Here is a 22,569-nt window from a genome sequence, read left to right on the forward strand (position 1 = left end):
ATGGCAATAAAACTTACTTGGTAAGACGTACAGAACCCCAAAATTTGAATCTGAGAAACGTTACTGATAGTATCGTCTCTACGGATTATTCTTCCTACCTGGACATAATCGCTCCGGATTTCGGTGATATCTCAAGAACGCTACCACATTTTTAAAAAGAAATGTTCACAGGTTAGTTTTGTTGTATATCTATATTTTTTTATAGGATTAAAACATATATAGGATTTGAGGCATTGCATGGTGAGGTATCAATGTATATTTGGTTTGCGGTAACACCATGTGTGTATCTACTTGCCAGGTAGAGTTGTTCTTAGGGAACTGTCTTGCTTTATTCTACTGCCGTGGAGTAGATAATCGGAGGATCGGGAGACTTCTCAGTTCTGAAAAGAACTGTCCTTTTTTTTAACTGTTACCAGGACGGATGGTATAGAAATTAGACTGGACTACTACTTTAGCTTATAGGATCGTAATTAACTGTACTGCCGCGGAGTCAGTTCTGAAATTGGTCTCAACGTTTCGACTAGCTTGCTCTAGTCATCGTCAGGATCATCGATTATCTACTCCACGGCAGTAGAATAAAGCAAGACAGTTCCCTAAGAACAACTCTACCTGGCAAGTAGATACACACATGGTGTTACCGCAAACCAAATATACAAGGATTAAAACAATCAAACTGTTCCAAAAAATACATTTCCTTTTTAGAGCATGTGGACATCTGCAAACTAAAATACCTCTCATGATTGAATTGCTTTGTTTCCTACAAATTCAATTATTATGTTTGAATATTTGTCTGACATTGTTACAAAAGTCGCTATATATGTGTTCGTTTGCATTTATGGCTTTCCATAGTTTTCCAACTGTGACGGCTGTGGCGTTGCAATAGATAGGTATATCATACAAAACTCATAACAAAATTTGTTACAGAATTGGTAAGAAACAAAAATCGTGAAGATCACAGATTTACATAAAACTTACACGGTCTAATGATAATGATAGTAAAAAACATCCCTTGAAATATTTTTGTCTGAAATTTCATCTTTGATGAGAAATGAATAATCTAATTTCGCGTTTGGAGTTTATCGCTTAGTGAGCGTTTTATTCGTTTTTGTTTGGCATCGATGCAACGCAAAATTTGTAATCGGTTTTTCACTATTTTCTCGTGACCCAGATGGCCGATCGATCTCGAACTTCTACAGGTTTGTCAGTGCTAAACACTGCCAACAACTTTTTTGCTTGCAAAACCAACTTTGTAATGTCCCCCTTAACTCGATAAAATTAAGCAAGGGGTACGTAAAAAACCAGTGACACATTTTGTAAATCAAAATGAGAATAACACAAGTCACTGCTAGCTTCAGGGAAATGATTTCTTAGGGATAAACCCCGCCCCGCCCCATAAACTGATGACCAACCACAGCAGATTATTTGTGCAATCCAAAACTTCTGACAAATGTGTGGGCGGGGCAGTGCTTTGTTACGTGCGCAGTGGGCGGGTTTAATTATCCATTCGGGTACCATACAGGATGTGTTAATTTTACATCGGGGATAAAGACAGGGATAAAGAATATTTTTTGGTTTTTACAGTTCACAAATGTGTATTAAGCTTTGTGTTGTATACTCGATACTCTCCCTACCTAGCCCTACTGCCCAACTCGCTTTGTAACATGTACTTGTTCTTCATCCTCTCATCTTCCTCAATAGGATAAACAATTGCGTCGGTGAAGACAACCAGTGGATATTCCTCCTACTTGTGTTTTATGCATTACTGCTCAGTCTCTACACACTGGTCTTAGATACTCTACATTTCTACTACTTCCCAACGTGCATGTCTTGTGATTCAGTAAGTTCACTCTTCAATCGACCCCTTGTAATGGGTTCATAATGATTGCGACTTAAAGGAAAGAGACAATGACTACTTGACTTGTTTAGAACTCTTTGGGTCATCTTGTTCAGTCCAAGTAATGCTTTAAAATAGTACATGAGTGGCATTAATACATTATAAGTTGTCACTAGAGGGCGGTATATAAGATGAATGGTATACTCCAACAGCCATTGTTGGGGAGGTAAAATTTTGTAAAGACAAAGTCAACTAGACATGATTGCATTTGTGCACAAATGCAGAGCTGTTTCGTCAATAAAATTTTCAAATTTCTCAATTGAGTTTGAAATTTGTTGTGTATTCAAAGCAATTTGCCCAATGTGGCATAAATAAAAATTTGGATTATACCATGTTCAGATAGCAATTTCTGTGTTAAAGGTGCAAAAATGATAGGTGCCAATAATAAGCTGTTGCAACTGTTAAACCAAACGCGCATTTTACAATAAATGTATCAATGCGCTTTACATTAGTGCCAATTACTCAATCCTGTAATCTTTCTCAGCTCCCTGGGGAGTATACAGCCCCGGGCTGCCGTGGCGCTCCAAAGGCTTTTCCAAACACACTCACTATCAACTGGCCTCAAATAATCAGACCATCTTCCCTCAAATCTCTGACAAGTCACAACTTACACCACCTTCAAAACTCATTTTAAATCTTTATGCTTGAATCATCTAAGTAACTCATTGTAGGCCCACTTCTGCTTTTCCCCAGTCATGGCGCCTTATAAATGACCACTATTTTTAATATTATGTCAAACAAACTTAAATTCTTGTTATTTGGTCCTCTATTCCTTGTAGCTATCTTTCTTATTTCGTCACCAAAGATATCTGATGTACCTGTCATGCATACTCGGCGTCACTCTAACATCTCTGGCAGGGAGCCAAGTTCTACAGCAAACAATAAATATCCTTTCGGTGAGTGTTGTTTGAAGCTATGTGTGGTGTGGATAAATAAGAGGAAATTATACATATATAAATAGTAAACTTGCGTGTAAAACAATTTCAAATACATATTTTGTGGGAGTGTTGGCTCTTAAAAGAGCTACAGCCGATTTCACGAAACGCTAGGACGAATCCTATCTCGAGTTAGGGCGAGTACATCGTCCTCACTTAGAATTAATCTTAAGATCTGCATGCTACATCGCAGGGCTGGGACTCATCCTAAGTCCTAAGATTAGTCTGAAGTTAGGAAGAGTTTCGTGAAATCGACGTTTCAAACAGTTAACTCTGCCCGTCTTCAGGAGGATGCTGAGCTACTTAAGCTCAAGACCACCAGTAGCCCAGCATTCTCCTGAAGACGAGCAGAGTATACTGTTCGAAACGTCGAGACCACACCGGCTGTTTCAGAGCCAACACTCCCACAATAGAGATTTTCACATGGTTGTACCATAGAGCTAGGGTTGTACCAGCAAGTTTACTATCTATTTATAGTTTCCTCTTATCCTATAGGTGAAATTTTAAAATTTTCATTCATAAATATTCGAGACAGTTTATCCATTCTGGTTTGGTCGAGAGGAGAGGCCATGTTTAAACGTGTGATATAAACATGGTGAGGAGTGTTTAAAGGCAGGATACACTTTCGCTAATTGTCTAAGAAAGGTATTCTCAGTTGTCTAAGACAGGTATTCTCGGTGGTTTTAAGGCCGAGTTATAGTCGGTCGAGCGATGGTCGGGCGTCGGAAATCTTGACGCGCGATCATAAAAAGACACGGTTTTTAGGCCTCAGTCTTAGGATTGCGCGCAAGATTTCCGTCGCGCGACCATCGTTCGACCGACTATAAACCGGCCTTAATGGTGAGCAAAGGTTGTGGGTTAATATCCCCTGTGAGTAATATGCAAATCGCATGACTGGGGTAGGGGGTGAGTACTTAGTATTACACACAGTGGGTACTACACACATTGGTGTACATGTATTAGTAAAACACAAATAATATTCTCTATCTACATTAGTAGTTGGCCTATATTTTAATTGGTCAGGTTTTTAGCTTTTTGTTTCTATTGTTAGGCGCATTGAGGAATCTGTGATTCATAATGCGCTATAAATGCTGTTTATTATTATCTCCAATGCAAGTTTAACATTATTTTATGCAAATTTGTCAATTTTGTTTTTCTTCCCCAGAACCGATCTACGGTGGAATCCATCATACACGCACATAAACCCATGCATGAGAGGTGAGTTACTATTTACAAAACCAGCCAGGCCTTTGTTTTAATAGGGCGAATAATACTCATTCTATTTTAGGACTAGCCCTCAGTTTGTAATAACCCCTAAAGAGTCCTAGGACGAGTCCTAAGTTAGGACTATCTTTTTGAAATCAACACCAGGATCTATCCTGATACAGCAGTTTGATCTTCTTTTGAAAGAAGGCGAAATTACAGCCCTGGAAATACAAAGAGGCCTCCATTGCCCCTTGTCTTTGCCTTGGTGCCCTCTCAAGAATTTTTCATAGACTTCAAGATTTTTCAATGGAAGTGCCCTTTGCAAACTGATGAAATTCCAGGCCTGAAACTTGCCTGAAAGGCACTGGACACTATTGGTAATTGTCAAAGACCAGTATTCTCACTTGGTGTACCTATAAACATATGCCAAAAATAATAAACCTGTGAAAATTTGGGCTAAATTTATCATCCAATTTGTAAGAGAATGATGAAACAAAGTTTTAGGGTTTCAGGTTTCCTCAGCCAGCTTGCGAGCTACAGTGATTAAAGACACTGGACACTATTGGTAATTGTCAAAGACCAGTCTTCTTACTTGGTGTATCTCAACATAAAATAACAACCCTGTGAAAATTTCAGCTCAATTGGTTGTCGAAGTTGCAAGATAATAGTAATAGAAGAAACACCCTTGTCAAACGAAGTGTGCTTTCAGATGCTTGATTTTGAGACCTCGAATTCTAAATACGAGGTTTCAAAATCAAATTCGTGGAGAAATACTTCTTTCTCAAAAATTACATCACTTCAGAGGGAGCCGTTTCTTACAATGTTTTATACTATCAACCTCTCTCCATTACTCAGTACCAAGTAAGGTTTTATGCTTAAAATTATTTTGACTAATTACCAATAGTGTCCACTGCCTTTAAGTTCACATTTGAGGCATCCTTGCTTTCATTACCTGAGAAATATTGTATAATAATAAACATCAACTTATCTGTTTCTTTATATTCTTTCAGACCAACTGTCATGACTAGATCGGCCTATGATAGTTTCCGGGATGTCTGCGGACCAGGGAGGGTGCTCTGGTGGTTCAACCCATTCCGACGTCATACTGGAAAACCAAACGTCTATTACTACCAACAAACTGTTTGAGTACTGGGCACAGTTTCATAGAGCTGCTTAAAGCACAACAAGTAGCTAAGCATAACAAAATTATGCTTACCAGAATAAGGTAACCAGCAAAAATACCATGTCAGAACTACATTGTGTGACTGGCATCCTGCTCATCAGTGCTTAGTAGAAATTTATTCAAGGCAGTGTAACTACTCAAAATAATTATTATCATAAAACCTTTCTTGATTCTGAGTAATGGGAAGGGGTTGATGGTATAAAACATTGTGAGAAACAGCTCCCTCTGAAGTGACATAGTTTTCAAGAAAGAAGTAATTTTCCACGGATTTGATTTTGAGACCTCAGATTTAGAATTTGATGTCTCGAAATCAAGCATCTGAAAGCACACAATTTCACTGTAATCTGAAAGCACACAGCTTTTAGGTAGGAAACTTGAGCGCTAGCTAGACCAGCATGCATCTCATTCAATGTAGTACAGTATTTGCGATAAGGTGTATGGCTTAATGCCTCCTATTGGTTATACTGCCCTTTGTTGACATAAACAAGAAATGTTTTCATGAGAGATGGCATCATTTCCTGATAAAGCGTTGAAATATTTTTTAGGAAGTTACATTTATTCTAAACATCTGTGTTGTCTTTGAACAAACAATTATCCACCAAAACTTTATGAAAACAAGCTCAATGCTTTTAAGCAATAGTGCCTCGCAGTTTTTTTCATAAACGGTTAAGCTTCAGGTTGGCATAGTGGTATCTTTCCTCGCCTTCCACCTCTACGACCCCGGTTTCAGTCCCTACCTGACTCTGTGGGTTTCCCCTGGAATAATTCTCTGGGATTCTCCTCCCACATCTAAAACTAAAATTTCCTTCCTTGTCTTCTCTCCGTGATTAAGTTCGCTTTTTTTTTTTGCCAGTTCTTGGCTTCACAACCAGAATAAATGAAATACTTCCTCAAAGATTAAAAAATACCTTCAAACACAAATACTTGCCACTCATTGCCAGTAGAATGTTGGTGCGTGGCTACCCACACCACGTTTCAATACAGCTGGCAAATTTAGTTTACCCTATCTTTATAAATTAATTTTGACAAAAGTAATAGTAAAGCCTGGTTGATACTTCCTGTGTATGCAAATGCTCAGCGTATTTTGTCGTCACATGGCTACTTGCGCAGCGAATGTTTCACAGGAGTTGATAATAATATAATATTTATAGGTGTTTATATAGCGCCTTTAACAAAGATCGTAGCACTGAACAATTAAACAGGAACAATGCAGAAAAAACAAAACAAAGGATTAAAGGCAGTGGACACTATTGGTAATTACTCGAAATAATTATTAGCATAAAACCTAACTTGGTAACGAGTAATGGGGAGAGGTTGATGGTATAAAACATTGTGAGAAACGGCTCCCTCAATGAAGTGATGTAGTTTTCGAGAAAGATGTAATTTTCCACGAATTTGATTTCGAGACCTCAGATTTAGAACTTGAGGTCTCGAAATCAAGCATCAGAAAGCACACAACTTCGTGTGACAAGGGTGTTTTTTTTTTTCATTATTATCTCGCAAATTGGACGACCGATTGAGCTCAAATTTGCACAGGTTGGTTATTTTATGTATATGTTGAGATACACCAAGTGAGAAGACTGGTCTTTGACAATTACCAATTGTGTCCACTGCCTTCAATGACGAGGCTGACTGAAAAAGTAGGTTTTGAGGTTGAGTTAAGCACAAGTCGCGAATTTGTGACGCCAACATCGCATTTGCATTCGCAGGAAGTATGATCCAGGCTTTATGTTCACAAATCTCTGCTTGCTTTTCAATATTTTATGGGTAGTAAATAAACATAACTCAGTTTTTTTTTTCTTATATGAAATGTTCTGTGTACTTTATTTTGTCTCAAACAAGGAAGCTTAAAATATCTGCTTCAAAATATCCAAGAAAAAACATTGGTTTTTGTGCAATAAACCGTTAAAGGTAAAGTATTTGTTTGCTTATCATTTAAATAATTAATGGCAATAAAACTTACTTGGTAAGACGTACAGAACCCCAAAATTTGAATCTGAGAAACGTTACTGATAGTATCGTCTCCACGGATTATTCTTCCTACCTGGACATAATCGCTCCGGATTTCGGTGATATCTCAAGAACGCTTCCACATTTTTAAAAAGAAATGTTCACAGGTTAGTTTTGTTGTATATCTATATTTTTTTATAGGATTAAAACATATATAGGATTTGAGGCATTGCATGGTGAGGTATCAATGTATATTTGGTTTGCGGTAACACCATGTGTGTATCTACTTGCCAGGTAGAGTTGTTCTTAGGGAACTGTCTTGCTTTATTCTACTGCCGTGGAGTAGATAATCGGAGGATCGGGAGACTTCTCAGTTCTGAAAAGAACTGTCCTTTTTTTTAACTGTTACCAGGACGGATGGTATAGAAATTAGACTGGACTACTACTTTAGCTTATAGGATCGTAATTAACTGTACTGCCGCGGAGTCAGTTCTGAAATTGGTCTCAACGTTTCGACTAGCTTGCTCTAGTCATCGTCAGGATCATCGATTATCTACTCCACGGCAGTAGAATAAAGCAAGACAGTTCCCTAAGAACAACTCTACCTGGCAAGTAGATACACACATGGTGTTACCGCAAACCAAATATACAAGGATTAAAACAATCAAACTGTTCCAAAAAATACATTTCCTTTTTAGAGCATGTGGACATCTGCAAACTAAAATACCTCTCATGATTGAATTGCTTTGTTTCCTACAAATTCAATTATTATGTTTGAACATTTGTCTGACATTGTTACAAAAGTCGCTATATATGTGTTCGTTTGCATTTATGGCTTTCCATAGTTTTCCAACTGTGACGGCTGTGGCGTTGCAATAGATAGGTATATCATACAAAACTCATAACAAAATTTGTTACAGAATTGGTAAGAAACAAAAATCGTGAAGATCACAGATTTACATAAAACTTACACGGTCTAATGATAATGATAGTAAAAAACATCCCTTGAAATATTTTTGTCTGAAATTTCATCTTTGATGAGAAATGAATAATCTAATTTCGCGTTTGGAGTTTATCGCTTAGTGAGCGTTTTATTCGTTTTTGTTTGGCATCGATGCAACGCAAAATTTGTAATCGGTTTTTCACTATTTTTCTCGTGACCCAGATGGCCGATCGATCTCGAACTTCTACAGGTTTGTCAGTGCTAAACACTGCCAACAACTTTTTTGCTTGCAAAACCAACTTTGTAATGTCCCCCTTAACTCGATAAAATTAAGCAAGGGGTACGTAAAAAACCAGTGACACATTTTGTAAATCAAAATGAGAATAACACAAGTCACTGCTAGCTTCAGGGAAATGATTTCTTAGGGATAAACCCCGCCCCGCCCCATAAACTGATGACCAATCACAGCAGATTATTTGTGCAATCCAAAACTTCTGACAAATGTGTGGGCGGGGCAGTGCTTTGTTACGTGCGCAGTGGGCGGGTTTAATTATCCATTCGGGTACCATACAGGATGTGTTAATTTTACATCGGGGATAAAGACAGGGATAAAGAATATTTTTTGGTTTTTACAGTTCACAAATGTGTATTAAGCTTTGTGTTGTATACTCGATACTCTCCCGAGTTCGGGGGTGGGGGGGGGGGGCGGCACAATTACAATTTTGACCGTTTTCGGTGCGTTTTACTTTTAAGACTTGCCCGCTTGTTGCACCTTACGACTTACAGCAATCGGACGAGCGCCACCCTGTGGCCTGTAAAATCGATCTAACAATGGAGGTAGGAAAATAAACCCTATCAGTGTTTCCCTCCCTATTTGAATTATTGCGTTGTTGTCAGTCTGGTGCTGGTAAATTACTAAGCACGGTTTCAGACTCGAAATAAAGTCTAAAGGGCTCTATAATGGAGTCATAGTCTGCCGAACCGATGTCGTAATGTATCGAGGCTTTCGTGTCCGACGAAAAGCCTACTAAAAGGCACTGGACATCACTTGGTAGCCTAATTACTTAAAATAATTGTTAGCATAAAAACTTATTTGGTAACAAGCAATGGAGAGCTGTTGATAGTATAAAATATTGTGAGAAACAGCTTCCGTAGTAGTATCGTATAGTTTGACGAGAAAGAAGTAATTTGCCACTAAAAAAATATTGAATTTGATTTCAAGACCTCAGATTTAGAATTTGAGGTCTCGAAATCAAGCATCTGAAAGCACACAACTTCGTGTGACAAAGGGTGTTTGTTCTTCCATTGTTATCTCGCAACTTCGACGACCAATATTGAGTTAAAATTTTCACATGTTTGTTATATATTGTGCATGTTGAGATACACCAAGTGAGAATTACCAGAGGTGTCCAGTATCTTTAATATTAAAAGAAAAATAAGCAAAACAACTAGACGTTTTTTTAAGAGAATACAAATTTAGCGGATAAGAAAATAAACCGCATGTTTATAAAAGGCTACTATTACTATTGAAAAGTATAAAGTTTCTGAATCAAATTGAACTAAAAAGTTATATGATAACATGTTTAAGAGAGGATCCCTGAGGTCAGATTTCAAAGAGACATTATGACGGAAATGCTAAGTACATTTTTTACTTCCTCGCGCAGGGGAAAACCCCAAATCTATTGAAGTGCTATCAGTGACATACAGCCCTTTACCATAATGTCGCGAGTTAAATCTTAAAGATCAGTTTACTATGCTATTTGCACTTCATGTCAGAACAAGTAGACCTATATGACTAAAATTAACAATACAAACAAGGCCCCAGTTCTTAGTTCTTATATTTCACAGAACCTCCAAATATGTGTTTACATAAGTGCCCTGAGGTCATTTGGGCCAATAATACTCCTTTAATTAATCTTTCTCAGCCCCCTGGGGAGCAGCCATGAGCAAATTCAGAGAACTGATCGCGGCACATGCAACAGCCTGGCACGAAGATTGCTTTTGCAATTCGGTTGAATAATATAACCGGGGCTTATCAATAGCATTGGGGGGGGGGGGGGGCATGGAGGAGAGGGGCGGATGGGGCTCAACCCCCGCTAAAAACATATAGAGCCCCCGCTTCAAAGTTCGATACATCAAAGAACCGCAAATTAGTTCTTGCCCCCCCCTCCACCCCCTCCCCCCCCAAAAAAAAAAAAAAAAACCGCCAGTGCAACTTTTTACAAAACCAAACCCTTTAAAAGCGCCGATCTACCGTCATTTGGTTTATTGAACTGTTCGATTATTTTCATAATGTAGATGTAATACAATAAAACTAACATGTATAAACATTTCACTTCACTGTGGTAGCGTTTCCAAAATCCAAATCGAAGTATCCACGCTAGGACGAATAATCCCTAGAAAACTACGCAATAATTATGAAAAGCGTTACTGTCACGCTACTCAGATTCAAAAATTGGGACATTAAACAAACTGATAAACTTTCACAACCACATAACTTTGAAGTGAAATTTGTCTCAAAAAATGCTTTATAATACTCTATCGAAAGCTGTTGTGCTTCTATACCAACAGTTTTAAGGCACTGGACAGTGGACACCTTTGATAATATTATTGTCAAAGACCATTACTCTCACTTGGTGTAACCCAACATCCATAAAATAACAGATCTGTAAACATTTGAACTCAATTGGTCATCGATGTTTCAAGAGAATAATGAAGAAAAAACAATCCTTGTTGCACAAAATGTGTGTGCTTTCAGATGCCTAAAAAGGTAGATTTCAGAGGGATGCGTTTTTCACAATGTTTTCTACATCAACAGCACTCCATTGCTTGTTACCAAGTAAGTGTTTATGCTAAACAGTTATTTTGAGTAATTACCAAACGTGTCCAGTGCGATTGGGTGATTACCAAACAACCAAACATACACCTTTAAGTCACCACCACCAATCAGGTCTTCTATAAAACGCCTAGGTAACCGTAACCGCATATTAGACTTTGTCGGTAACACGTGACTCATTCGTTCCCCGACGGAAGCTGTGGTTAATTTCCCATGATGCAGCGCGTGAAAAAAGATGTCATGTGATATCAGGTTGCCCCTCCCAGATACTGAACAAAAATAGACCTTACTAATATTTATAATTGTTTACTGCTTATTCATTTCAATCAAGTTTGGTGTTGTGTGTATTTTATTTTCCATTTTTGTATGAATGGTAAGAACTACCTCCATTAGGCCACTGATCGAAACGTCGAGTTGAAACCAACAGTTCTTTTCAGAACCACGCAAACTCATAAATTTGAGATTATCATTACATGGTGTTACCGAAAACCTTACAATAAGGAGTGGGTGGGTTTTTAAAGACAGTGGACACTATTGGTAATAAATTGTCAAAGACTAGCCTTCACAGTTGGTGTATCTCAACTTATGTATAAAATAACAAACCTGTGAAAATTTGAGCTCAATCGGTCATCGAACTTGCGAGATGATAATGAAAGAAAAAAAAACCTCGTGTCACGAAGTTGTGTGCTTTCTTATGCTTGATTTCAAGACCTCAAATTGTTAACTTGAGTTCTCGAAATCAAATTCGTGAAAGATCACTTCTTTCTTGAAAACTACGTCACTTCAGAGGGAGCTGTTTCTCACAATGTTTTATATCATCAACCTCTCCCCATTACTCGTAATCAAGTAAGGTTTTATGATGATACTTATTTTGAGTAATTACCAATAGTGTCTACTGCCTTTAACCCTTTAGTCCCTGCACCGCCCGAGTTTGTTGAAATCCACAATTGTTTACCCTTTCGGTAATATTTGTATAAAAGTACAAGTTCTCATGGGAACAATAAATGCCTCTCGTTAAACGGCTATGGTAATTTTTATGGCGAATATTTTTGTGCACGGATAAAATGAACACAATAGCTTTTCAAGGCTTTTGTCTGGCTCAATGCTCATACTGATTAAATGCGAAGGCGTTAATTTACGACAATATCATAATAAATGATGAACAGTTTCCTGTTTACTAATGAGCGTTTTATTTTTCGTAAGAGCTAAATTATTTCATCATCATTAGCTTCGACAAGTCAACTGTGAAGGGAGAATTAATAACGATCTATAACAACTAGATATATTAACAAATGCGTAGACCTACTAATGACTATCGAGTTTTCTTTTGATGTTCCTTTTTTTCTACAAACACAAGCTAGCGAGGTTTCCTCGTACCGCATACAGTGTATTGCTATATGCGGCTGGGCGGTACAGTGGCTAAATGGTTAACAGGTCTTATGTTTGGTTCCCTATTTTGTAGCATGGACGTGGAATTGAAGCTACCAAACCAAACTTTAATTTAGGGAAGGTTCGATCCTGCTGTACCATCCAGGCTCCTATGATTCCCATGCGTCTATGATAAAGGGCTGCGAATTTCAGCTAGGTACGGCAGTGTGTCCCTGGATGGTGGCAGTTGATTTGGGTCGACTACCAAAATCAGTTAGACTAAGTATAATGGCCGTCCGGCCTCGTGATGTTAGGCGTTATCTCATTACAAAATTAATAAACTATTTAAAGAGAGAGAGAGAGCCGTCAATTTTATCCCTTGCGCCAACATCACAACGCATGCGCACTGCCACCGATCGCCATTTTGATAGTCATCAAGTAAAAATACTGTAAAAGCTTAAAACGCAGCAAAAATAAATAAGTTTCAAAAACACATTTCATGAACGGTTGCTTTGTTTCCTCAAACACCATTCTTTAACATGTAACATTGTTACAAGCAGGGCCCAATTTCATGGCTCTGCTTACCGTAAGCACAGAATCGGCGCTTACGGAAGCAGGGAATTCTGTGCTTACGGCAAGCGTATTTCACGGGTTAGCGGCGATTTTGGTCTTCTGCGCGTGCGTACTTCACGTTACTAGGCATTCTACGCTTATAAGGCTAGCGCAGAAATTCGGCGCTTGCACGTAAGCGGAGAATCGCGATCGTAAGCGCAGAATTCGGCGGTAAGCAGAGCCATGAAATTGGGCCCTGTTTTTGCTTTGCACTATGGCTTTCCATAGTGTTGTCCAAACTCGGTTGGCAAAAACTTTAGCTGTGACGTTACTAGAAAGATTGAACCCTTGGCCTTGGGCTCATCATTATTTTAGGAAATGTGCACTTTCAATATGGGTGTTAAGCCGGAGCCAAGCCGGAGCCAAGCCGGAGCCAAGCCGGAACCAAACCAGTCTCACTGCATGCATAATTTGTCGTCAAAAAACTAAAAGTGCACGTGACCCTTAATAAGGGGCAGCCTATCTCTGCATCGAAGCCCAGTGGTTTAAATTGAATCGACTAAGTGGATTCGACATCTAATTCCGGTTTAGTCTCAATTATTCCCCGGTGCGCAATAGAGATGTAGGCCCCCACCCGTGAACTTGAACCACTCCCACTTTGGTTTCTCATCGGTCTTCCCATAGGACCTTTTCGAATCCACGGCTTCGGCGTATTCGGCTATGGCTCCGTCCTCTCGTCTGAAGTCCTGGGGTCTATTTCACAAAGAGTAAGGACTATAGTCCTAACTTCGGACTAGTCCTAAAGAGATATCAAAAACGTACAGCTAGTCCTAAGTTAGGACTAGTAGATCTTCCTAACTAGTGATAAGACTAGTCCTAACTCTTTGTGAAATCCACCCCAGGACACTATACGCATCCAAGAACTGCGCAATATTGTCACAAAAGCAGGCCAAGCTATCCTGAGCCGAATCTGAAGCCGAAGCCGTGGTTTCGAAAAGTGCCATAATCTGTGAAATTTGTCTATTCGGGAAAATGTGAAATCTCGTTCGCTCAGCCATCCATGTGGCCGTGGCAGCCATATTTAATCTGTCTTCCTAAATACAAGTGTTTGAGTCTTTATAGTGCACGCACGTGGCGATCAAGGCGCTTGAATAAAAAGAATCACATCTTAGGATACCAATCTCCGGCGCACTCGGTTGCAGCCACTGCTCAAAACACCGGGCAAACCTTTTCTCTTGTATACAGCGGAGATGGGGTGAACACGTTATATTAGATGTACTAGCCTTGGTCTTTGGTCTAACATCGCACAATATAATATGGACGATTTCACATAACCTGCCCACTCTAGTCAATATGACTTAACATTGGCAGTTACTGCTACGGTTAGAAGTTCCGCGTCACCATTGAAGTTCAGGACGTCATTAGCAACACACTTAGCAACAGCCGTAGCCGTAGCCGCGATTTCGGATACAGCCTTAACTTTGGACATCATCGACGGCCCTATCAGATAAAAGACGAAATCATGGCAATGGCACCAGACTAACACTAATGCTACGCCCTCAGCTGTATAACACACGGGGTACGCGACCACCGCAACTTCAAGTCGTGGGTGGAATGATTAATGCGTTGTTAGCAATCAAATAATTGACAACAATTACATGACTGGGGGCACATCTGCGCTTACTTCCGGGTCTGTCGTAACGTTGAGTCCCCCAAGGAAATGGCCATTACTAAGTAGTCTTTTATTTTTCTTAAGGGGCGGCTAATCGGTAATCTGGATCTGTCAATATTGGACGCAACCACATTTTATTAGACAAGGACCTCACTGGCAAAGTTCCCAAAGTTTCTTCTTTAGTCACCTGCTGTGTGTTGTGCAATATACCAGCAAAAATTATTATGAAATTTGTTTTAGAATTCATGGTGATTAATCGGCAGCCTTGTCACACAAATTATTTTGAGGAAGACTCTTCGCCAATAAGCGGAAGAGGTTTGTCGGTTGGGTCGAGCCATATAAAATATAAAAAATAATAAAAGGTATTTATATTGCGCTTTTTTAAAACATGATTAAAGCGTATAACAAAGAAAAGGGTAAATTAAAACTTGCAAGAAACAAGACAGTCATTAATCTACTATTTAGGAAAGAGATAAGTTTTAAGTTTTTTTCTTCTTAAAAGTCACAACACAAGAAGATTTACGGACATTAATTGGGAGATTGTTTCAAAGTTCAGCAGCAGAGTGTGAGAAGGCGTGTTTTCCATAATAAGTGTAATCTAGATCAATGAGTGCTACGCTGAGTTTTATGTAACTCTTTTTGGAAATGTTGCCGTCTTTTTTTGCCGTTATCTGTAACTTGAGCACTGGTGTTCCGTAACGTTTCTGCATCAAGTTGCCAAAGTTCTATAAGTAAATTATAGTCCATAATTATTCACTCTGGATGTCAGGCTACGACGACACATCTTTAAAGACACTTGCCACGCGGTTGGTATTGTCAAACCGAGATGCATGAACTAACACAATCTTGCAAGAGAATATTATCAAAGAAAAACACACTTGTTGTACAATTGAGGACTTTTGGATGCCTAAAAGTGAGAAATTACCTCTTTCTCAACGTTACTTCAGGGGGAGCCGTTTCTCACAATGTTTTACAATTGCTCTTTTGAGTAATTTCCAATATTGTCCAGTGCCTTTAAAGGGAATGCATATGTTTAATAGGTAATCACCCATAATAGGAATGGCAATAAAAATAGAAGTACAACAGCTTCCGTAAGAAAAGCAATTTGAGAATCATTTCACTTCAAAGTAAATTGGTTATGGAAAAAAATAATGCCTGAAACTTTTAAATTGAGAAGCGTTACTGACAGAACCGTTTCTCAGATTGTGTATTCCACTTACGGATTATTCTTGCTCATTCCTGCTCAAATCTGCTAGCAGAAAACTGTTAAGCAATCTGCTTAAAGGCACCGGATTTTGGTAATTACTCAAATTATTGCCATAAAACCTTACTTGGTCGTATAACGAGTAACGGGGGAGAGGTTGATAGTATAAAACATTGTAAGAAACGGCTCCCTCTGAAGTCACGTAATTCTTGAAAAAGAAGTTTCCCACGAATTTGATTTTGAGACCTCATAACTAGATTTTGAGATCTCGAAATCAAGCATCACTCTGAAAGCACACAATTTCGTGTCACAAGGGTATTTTTTCTTTCATTATTATCTTGCAACTTCGACGATTAATTGAGCTCAAATTTTCACAGGTTTGTTATTTTATGCATATAAACCAAGTGAGAAGACTGGTCTTTGCCAATTACCAATAGTGCCAGTGTCTTTAAGCAGCTCTATTAAACTGGGCCCTGGAAAATGGACATTACCAACGGCCTGCAATGTTTCCGCTGGGTCTCAGCACTATATCTATGGGTCTAGGGGCCTACCCATTCGGCTATAAGAATTATACGGCTTATAATGGTTTCAAAAAGGCCTGGACCCAATTACAAAAAACCTCTTCAGCATTAATACTGCGTGTCAGATGTCTTTGTTTACCATAGACCGTTTTCGAAACCAAGGCTTTCAGTTTGGACCCCGGCTTTGCGCGTTTTAAAAAGAACAGCCGCAAGCCAGAGCCACAAGAATTTGTTTTCAAATATTGGCTATTCTGAGTTGCAACATGAAAGAAACAAGATGGCGATGCACACTGTGAAGCAAGATTGATTGCAGTACCCCACAGTATAAGTTAAGAGGAAGTATTGCCAAGCGAACAAATTAGGTTTTCCTGGAGACGTATAATAAACTCAGCACAATGTTTCACCATGGGGACAGTTTCACTGAAAGGGGTGGGCAGAAGTTCGCTCTGATCTCAAGGTCATGTCACATCAAAGTCCCATTGGATTGGAGGGTGGGGAAACGGTAGTTAACGGAACGTGTCACTCTATGGGCGAAGCTGTGCAGTGACTGACGTCACAAACTGACGGGGTCGCTGACCTCATGGCAGGCTGTGTAGCTCTCACAGGCAGTGTAGGCACACTGCGAATAAATATGAACTTCTTGTCTCGTTTTGGGATAGTGATTAATTAACCAAGATGAATTCAAAGGAGGCTACTCAGTGCATTACCGTTTTCCTCACTGTTTAGAAACTTATTGTTTATTTATATTATTTTATTGAAACCAATAAGTTTAATGTAATGTATGACTAATCATCTCGGAAAAGATGGATGCCATCATATTAAAGGCACTGGCACTAGTGGTTACTCAAAATATTTGTTATCATAAAAACTTACAAGCAAACAAGCAATGGAGAGATGTTGATAGTCTGTAAAACACTATTATGAGAAACGGCTCACTCTGATGTATCACGTAGGTTTTTGATAAAAAGGTAATTTATCACGCAATGACTTATGACTGGGGCATCTGAAAGCACACAATGTGTAACAATAGTGTTCTTTCATTATTATCTCGCAACTTTTATGACCAAGAGTCCACATTTTCACATATTTGTTAGTTTGTGCATAATTATGTTGGGATATCAAGTGATGATAATACTTGTCTTTGACAACATAAAGACTTTACACTCTCGACAGAAATTGAAAACCACCATTGTATGAAGGATATTTCATTATAATATGCACTTTCGGCATGATATGAAAAGCTGCACGTGTTTTAGACGAGCCCTGTATATTCACGATATCTTTACCAAGAGAAAGAGAACTGTTTATCAAGAGCCATTTTTTTTAAATTTTTGCAATATTGTGTAAACATTACACCCAACACCACCAACAACACACCAAACTAAAACATCTCCAAACCCTAAAACAATTCAAACGACATATAGTTAGAAATCAATTTGAAATCGCATACAAATCTTCATTGAAAGAACTCTTGACCGCGCAACAAAAACCAATTACTTTTTTAGTCTAGCTACGCCTATCTACCTCCATTGATCGACGCAAAGTTTTACCATTTTGATCATCATTAATTACTACATTGCAAAGAAAAATATGTATCTTAGCATTTTCAATCGACAACAATCAACATTTTTCTTTTGAAATAAGTACGAGTAATTTCTTAACCATAATCAAATATGATGCAATATCACAACCAAACCATAATCATAACATCATTAGGAAGGCAGAGCGTCCTAGGAGTAGGTCAACGCACTCTGTGTAAGCTTGTTGAAATTTTAGGAGAACATTTACATTGCAGTCAAACTTTTGATCATTTAAAGCAAATTACTTAATATTTTGTGGTATTTGCACTCTTTTCATGACTTAGGGGAAGTATAAATTTGTAACTGACAATATAAAATAGAGTTAATTGGTCTTAAAGTAAGAAAAAAAGAATGTAAACAAATTGATCGTTTACTAAATTCTTTCTACTGCGCGGGAATTTACATTATGCAGTGACACTCTGCATTCTTCTCTGTTATTGGTCAGCCGAAATCCCGCTCGAGATTGTTATTTAAATTTCCACTCAGCCCAAGAGTCAATCAAAATGGTTTTATCAGGAAACGCCCACTTTTCTGTGCGGGGTTTCGTTTACCTAATTTACATAATGTATCACCAAGAAAAGAAACACAACAAAGGCATTGCGAAACAACACTGGACAATTTCTACTACGCCATAAAACTCTGCTGTGTGTTATGTTTACATACAAAGGTGAAGCTATTCGTTTGGTGACGCATACTTATATCGCATGACTACTGCATGCATGGCATAATATATACACGCGTGAATTTCCCACATTGAGCATTTACAGTTTGTAAACACAACACAAACCAAAGCAAATCCGCATGGATCCAAGCCAAAATCTGCCGATGGCTTTCTACTTCAGTGGTTAGTGTCGTTTACTGAAGCAATCGAGAAGGATCAGCCGTGCCAGAAATCTCTCTGGCTTGTGTTTTTAGAGTCAATTCGTGACATGAGTGCCTGGCGTTTGAGATCTGAAATGTCGGTGGTAAGTTTCTTGCATTCATTCATTTGGCATGTAACGGTCCCTCAGACCTCGTGATGATGTAAACACGCAGTTCTGTTTTTGTTGTGTGTGTGTTTTTTTTTCACATCACAAGCCTCGCCGTATTGTGTTTATGTTTTGTGCCCATGTGATTTATTGGTCATGACCAAGTAATGATTGTTGATAGCCTAGCTAGGGTTATAGTCTTCATATTTCTAGATAAAATGTGACTAAAATGTCAAATTCTGAGCACGTTTGCCGGCTCTATAGTGTATGGAAATTGTTTGGTCAATCACGCAATGGCGATTTGCATATTACTGTTTGACCTATTGCTATTTTTTACCTACCGTACCTAGGATGCTTGGTTTATTATGGTGGCATTTTCGTAGTGTGTGCCTCAAAGATCACAGTTGATTGTCCAGATAAATGAATGGTAAAGTTTAAAGCGTCGATCTGTGTTTCTATACTGCAATTGTCAAGGGCAATGACATGTCGGGGATTGTCACTGACATTGAATTATTATTATTGTTACCAAAATCATAATAATAATTTTATGTTATTTGTTGATTATACACTAACATTTTATTATAATGTCAATGATTTGAAAACTTGAAACTTATTGTTGTTTGTATTGTTATGTGATATAAATTTGTATATGTGATATAAATTTGTTATAAATGACCATAACAAATTCTAAAGAAAGGCTTAATAGTTAATTTAAATGTACTAGGCCTATACTTAGAATAGATTGCTTGTAAAAAGTCACATAAAATTTGGTAGTTTCATTGCAATAATTGTAGCCCTCACTCTCTAGTCCTGCCACAACTTTTGAGGAAGATGGAAAGTTAGGTGCTTACGGAGGACTGTGTCAGTGTCAGTAGGATACATTGTAGCTTAGGTGAATTTGTTTTTAGTAAGTTATACAGATGTTATAAAATAATAACTTGCATTCCTTGGATGAGGCACACAGCAACGGATAATCTTGTTAGATTAGACCATAACAAATATTTTCAGATGAAAGTATTTTAAACATCCTCCACTTTTAGTTTAGATGAGTGACTACAATTATCTGATGTTCAGCTAGGTACATGAGTGGCATTGATCTTCTCAGATTTCATGTACTTCCTAAGTCAAAACAATTTACTCAAACCGCATCCGACAGTTAGGCCTATTTAAGATTTTTTTTGTCCCTCATGTAGTTCGTGTACAGACATGTTTTGTGTATGTTTCGCAACTTGGCTGTGGCCTACAATATTTCATCAGCTATCCACTTTTGGTCAGGCCTTTCCAAATCCCCTCCCAATTCTCCTGATGACAACTTGGCAGAATTACCATCGAGTCAAACCTAGGGCCTTTTCACTGGTCCGTGAAACAGAAATCTATACTTAGCCTATAAACTGCAACGCTGAACTAACCAGTCCGACCACCTTGAATGAATTTTGGCTGGCCCTCTGGTGTGTTAAATAGCATTTGGCCAGCGGACAAATGTTAAGGACGAACCAACCCAGGCCTGATATTTCACGGAGGCAATGAAGGTAATTTGTTGCCTTGGTGCCCTTGAAATGCTCTGAAGTAGAAATTAACAGTTTCCTCATTTAAGGTGCCCTTTACCAAGGAGAAAATGCCTTGGTGCCTTTGCCCTTTTTACAATCTGTGGTCTAATTTTGACTTTGCATTAGGCAACTTTTGAGGGATTTGCTGCCCTAAGATGATAATTTTATGTCCACTTTTTTCCCCGACCCTCAGGATGAGTTTCACCCCTTCATTGAGGCAGTGTTGCCTTACGTCAAATCGTTCTCCTACATCTGGTTCAATCTGCAAGCACGAAAGCGCAAATACTTCAAGAAGCACGAGAAGCGCATGACCGCCCTCGAAGAGCGTCAATCCAAAGAGGAGCTTGCTAATGACAAGCCCGAAGTCAAGAAGAAGTGGGCCTCGCGACTTCTCGCCAAACTCCGCAAGGACATTCGGCCGGAGTACCGCGAGGACTTTGTGCTCAGTGTGACTGGGAAGAAACCGCCCATGTGTATACTGAGCAATCCCGATCAGAAGGGAAAGATACGGCGTATAGACTGTCTCCGACAGGCCGATAAGGTGTGGAGGTTGGACTTAGTGATGGTTGTGCTTTTTAAAGCCATACCATTGGAGAGTACGGACGGGGAGAGGTTATTGAAGTCCATAAACTGTTCGAATCCCATGCTGTGTGTGCAGCCACACCACATCAGCGTGAGCGTCAGGGAGTTGGATTTGTTCCTTGCGAATTTCATTGTACAATCACCTGGTGAGTATACATCAAACACATCTTGGGAGGATTTCACAAAGAGTTAAGACTAGTCTTAAGTTAGGACAAGGAACCTGTCCTAACTTAGGACTAACCCAAAGTTTTGAAGTCCTAAGTCCTAAGTTCTGGTTGTGAAATCGACTCCAGGGCTTTTTTTTCCTGGTTCTGCTTATCGCGGCATTTCTTGCTTAATACGGGTATCAATCCCTGCTTACAGACTCAGTGCAAAGGTTTGCTCTGCAAGTGTCTTGTGAAGAATGCTCGAGTGAAATAGGCCCTAGGCTTTTTTTTAAAGCAATGTACTCTAAGCAACCTCTGACAGCAACCTTACAGACCGTCAGGTCTGTAAGCTTTTTTTTTTGAAAGGGCAAGGGCAACAATGCATTTTCTCCTTGGTAAAGGGTACCACCCTATGAGGAAATTTCTACTGAGCATTTCGCATTTCAATGGCACCAAGGCAATGACCAGGGGGCATGGAGGCAATCGCCTTTGTTGCCTCCGTGAAGTATCAGGCCTGCATCAACCTCGTTCCCAGGTGTTTATGATCTTGCCGTGCCATTTTTTCCTTGCTTGATCAAAACTCCTGGAAGTGTGGCTATGAATAAAGATCCAAATTTGATTTTTTAGTTTGGTCCTGTGGTTGATGCATTTGTTTTAAGAGATTTCGCAGAGTTTTTAGGGGTGAAACGTCTGACCGTTTGCTGTTTAGGATGACCATGTAAAAACACGATTCATTTGAAATGTATTGCAGCAAAATTAATTTTGACATATGCGCTTTCTAAGCGCCTGAAAAGCGTCTTACTGTACACAAGCGCTCAAAAAGTTTTAAAATGAGCACGGGCGCAGAGCAGTCACTTCCAAGCCAATCGGCGTTCATTGTAATTTTTTCCTTCCAGGGGTTAGTGACCTGTGCCTAATTTCATTGAGCTACTTTAAAGTATACACTTTTTTAAAAACAATTTTCTGCTAAGCGAAACTCAGCAGGAAACCAGTCAAAGATTGCGCATGTGGGATTGTGACATGTACTTTGGGTGGTAACCTTATTGTTGTGCTAAGAAACTTTGTTGTGCTTTTAAAGAACCTTGTTGTGGTTTTAAAAGAAGCCCTATAAAATTGTGCTCAGTCATAAAGCTGTTTTAAAAGCTGTCAATACAGCTTGACAAAGTTATTTGCTTTTAAAGCAAAAATTGGCTCTTGTAACCTGTTTCTGCTAAGCAATGTTCTTTGCTTAGCAAGTTTTTGTGCTTCAGGCTAATTTAAATAAGGCCCTGGCCTGAATGAAATTTATGTCAATATTATTTGTGACCAATTTGCATTAAATAAGGCGCTATACAAAGAACAGAGCGCCTAACATTAACAAAGGGAGGGCAACGCAAGAACAAAAACAAAACCAGACCAACGGCAGGCTAATAGAGAAACAAAAAGAGGAGCAAACTAGGATGGTTCTGGAAATAAAAATGTCTTGAGGAGGCGTTTAAACAT

General features: G+C 38.9%; 2 protein-coding genes across 3 annotated transcripts in view; both read left to right on the forward strand.

Annotated features, from left to right (window-relative positions):
* On the forward strand, positions 1–5,417 carry LOC117297790 (probable palmitoyltransferase ZDHHC21). The gene is made up of 5 exons (XM_033780937.1): positions 1–20; positions 1,699–1,837; positions 2,674–2,790; positions 3,995–4,047; positions 5,046–5,417. The coding sequence occupies exons 1-5, from the start codon at positions 1–3 to the stop codon at positions 5,179–5,181; spliced, it is 465 nt and encodes a 154-aa protein (XP_033636828.1). The 3' UTR covers positions 5,182–5,417.
* Positions 5,418–18,500: 13,083 nt separating this feature from the next.
* LOC117297526 (nuclear factor 1 X-type-like) overlaps positions 18,501–22,569 on the forward strand; it is a 39,361-nt gene continuing 35,292 nt past the window's right edge. For both annotated transcript variants that reach the window (XR_004519895.1, XM_033780612.1), the window contains exons 1-2: positions 18,501–18,809; positions 20,553–21,087. Coding sequence is in view for 1 of the 2 variants with exons in the window: in XM_033780612.1 (XP_033636503.1) it covers positions 18,774–18,809; positions 20,553–21,087 (571 nt within the window). In the remaining variant the exon portion in view is untranslated. The remainder of the gene's footprint in view (positions 18,810–20,552; positions 21,088–22,569) is intronic.

This window comes from Asterias rubens, chromosome 12 (genome assembly GCF_902459465.1).
Source record: "Asterias rubens chromosome 12, eAstRub1.3, whole genome shotgun sequence".
NCBI classification, from domain to species: Eukaryota; Metazoa; Echinodermata; class Asteroidea; order Forcipulatida; family Asteriidae; genus Asterias; species Asterias rubens.

Coding starts and splice junctions, on each gene's coding strand:
- LOC117297790 (XM_033780937.1), top strand. CDS start 1: ATGGCAATAAAACTTACTTG. Junction 1,838..2,673: donor CGTGCATGTCTTGTGATTCA/GTAAGTTCACTC, acceptor TATTCCTTGTAG/CTATCTTTCTTATTTCGTCA. Junction 2,791..3,994: donor AAACAATAAATATCCTTTCG/GTGAGTGTTGTT, acceptor TTTCTTCCCCAG/AACCGATCTACGGTGGAATC.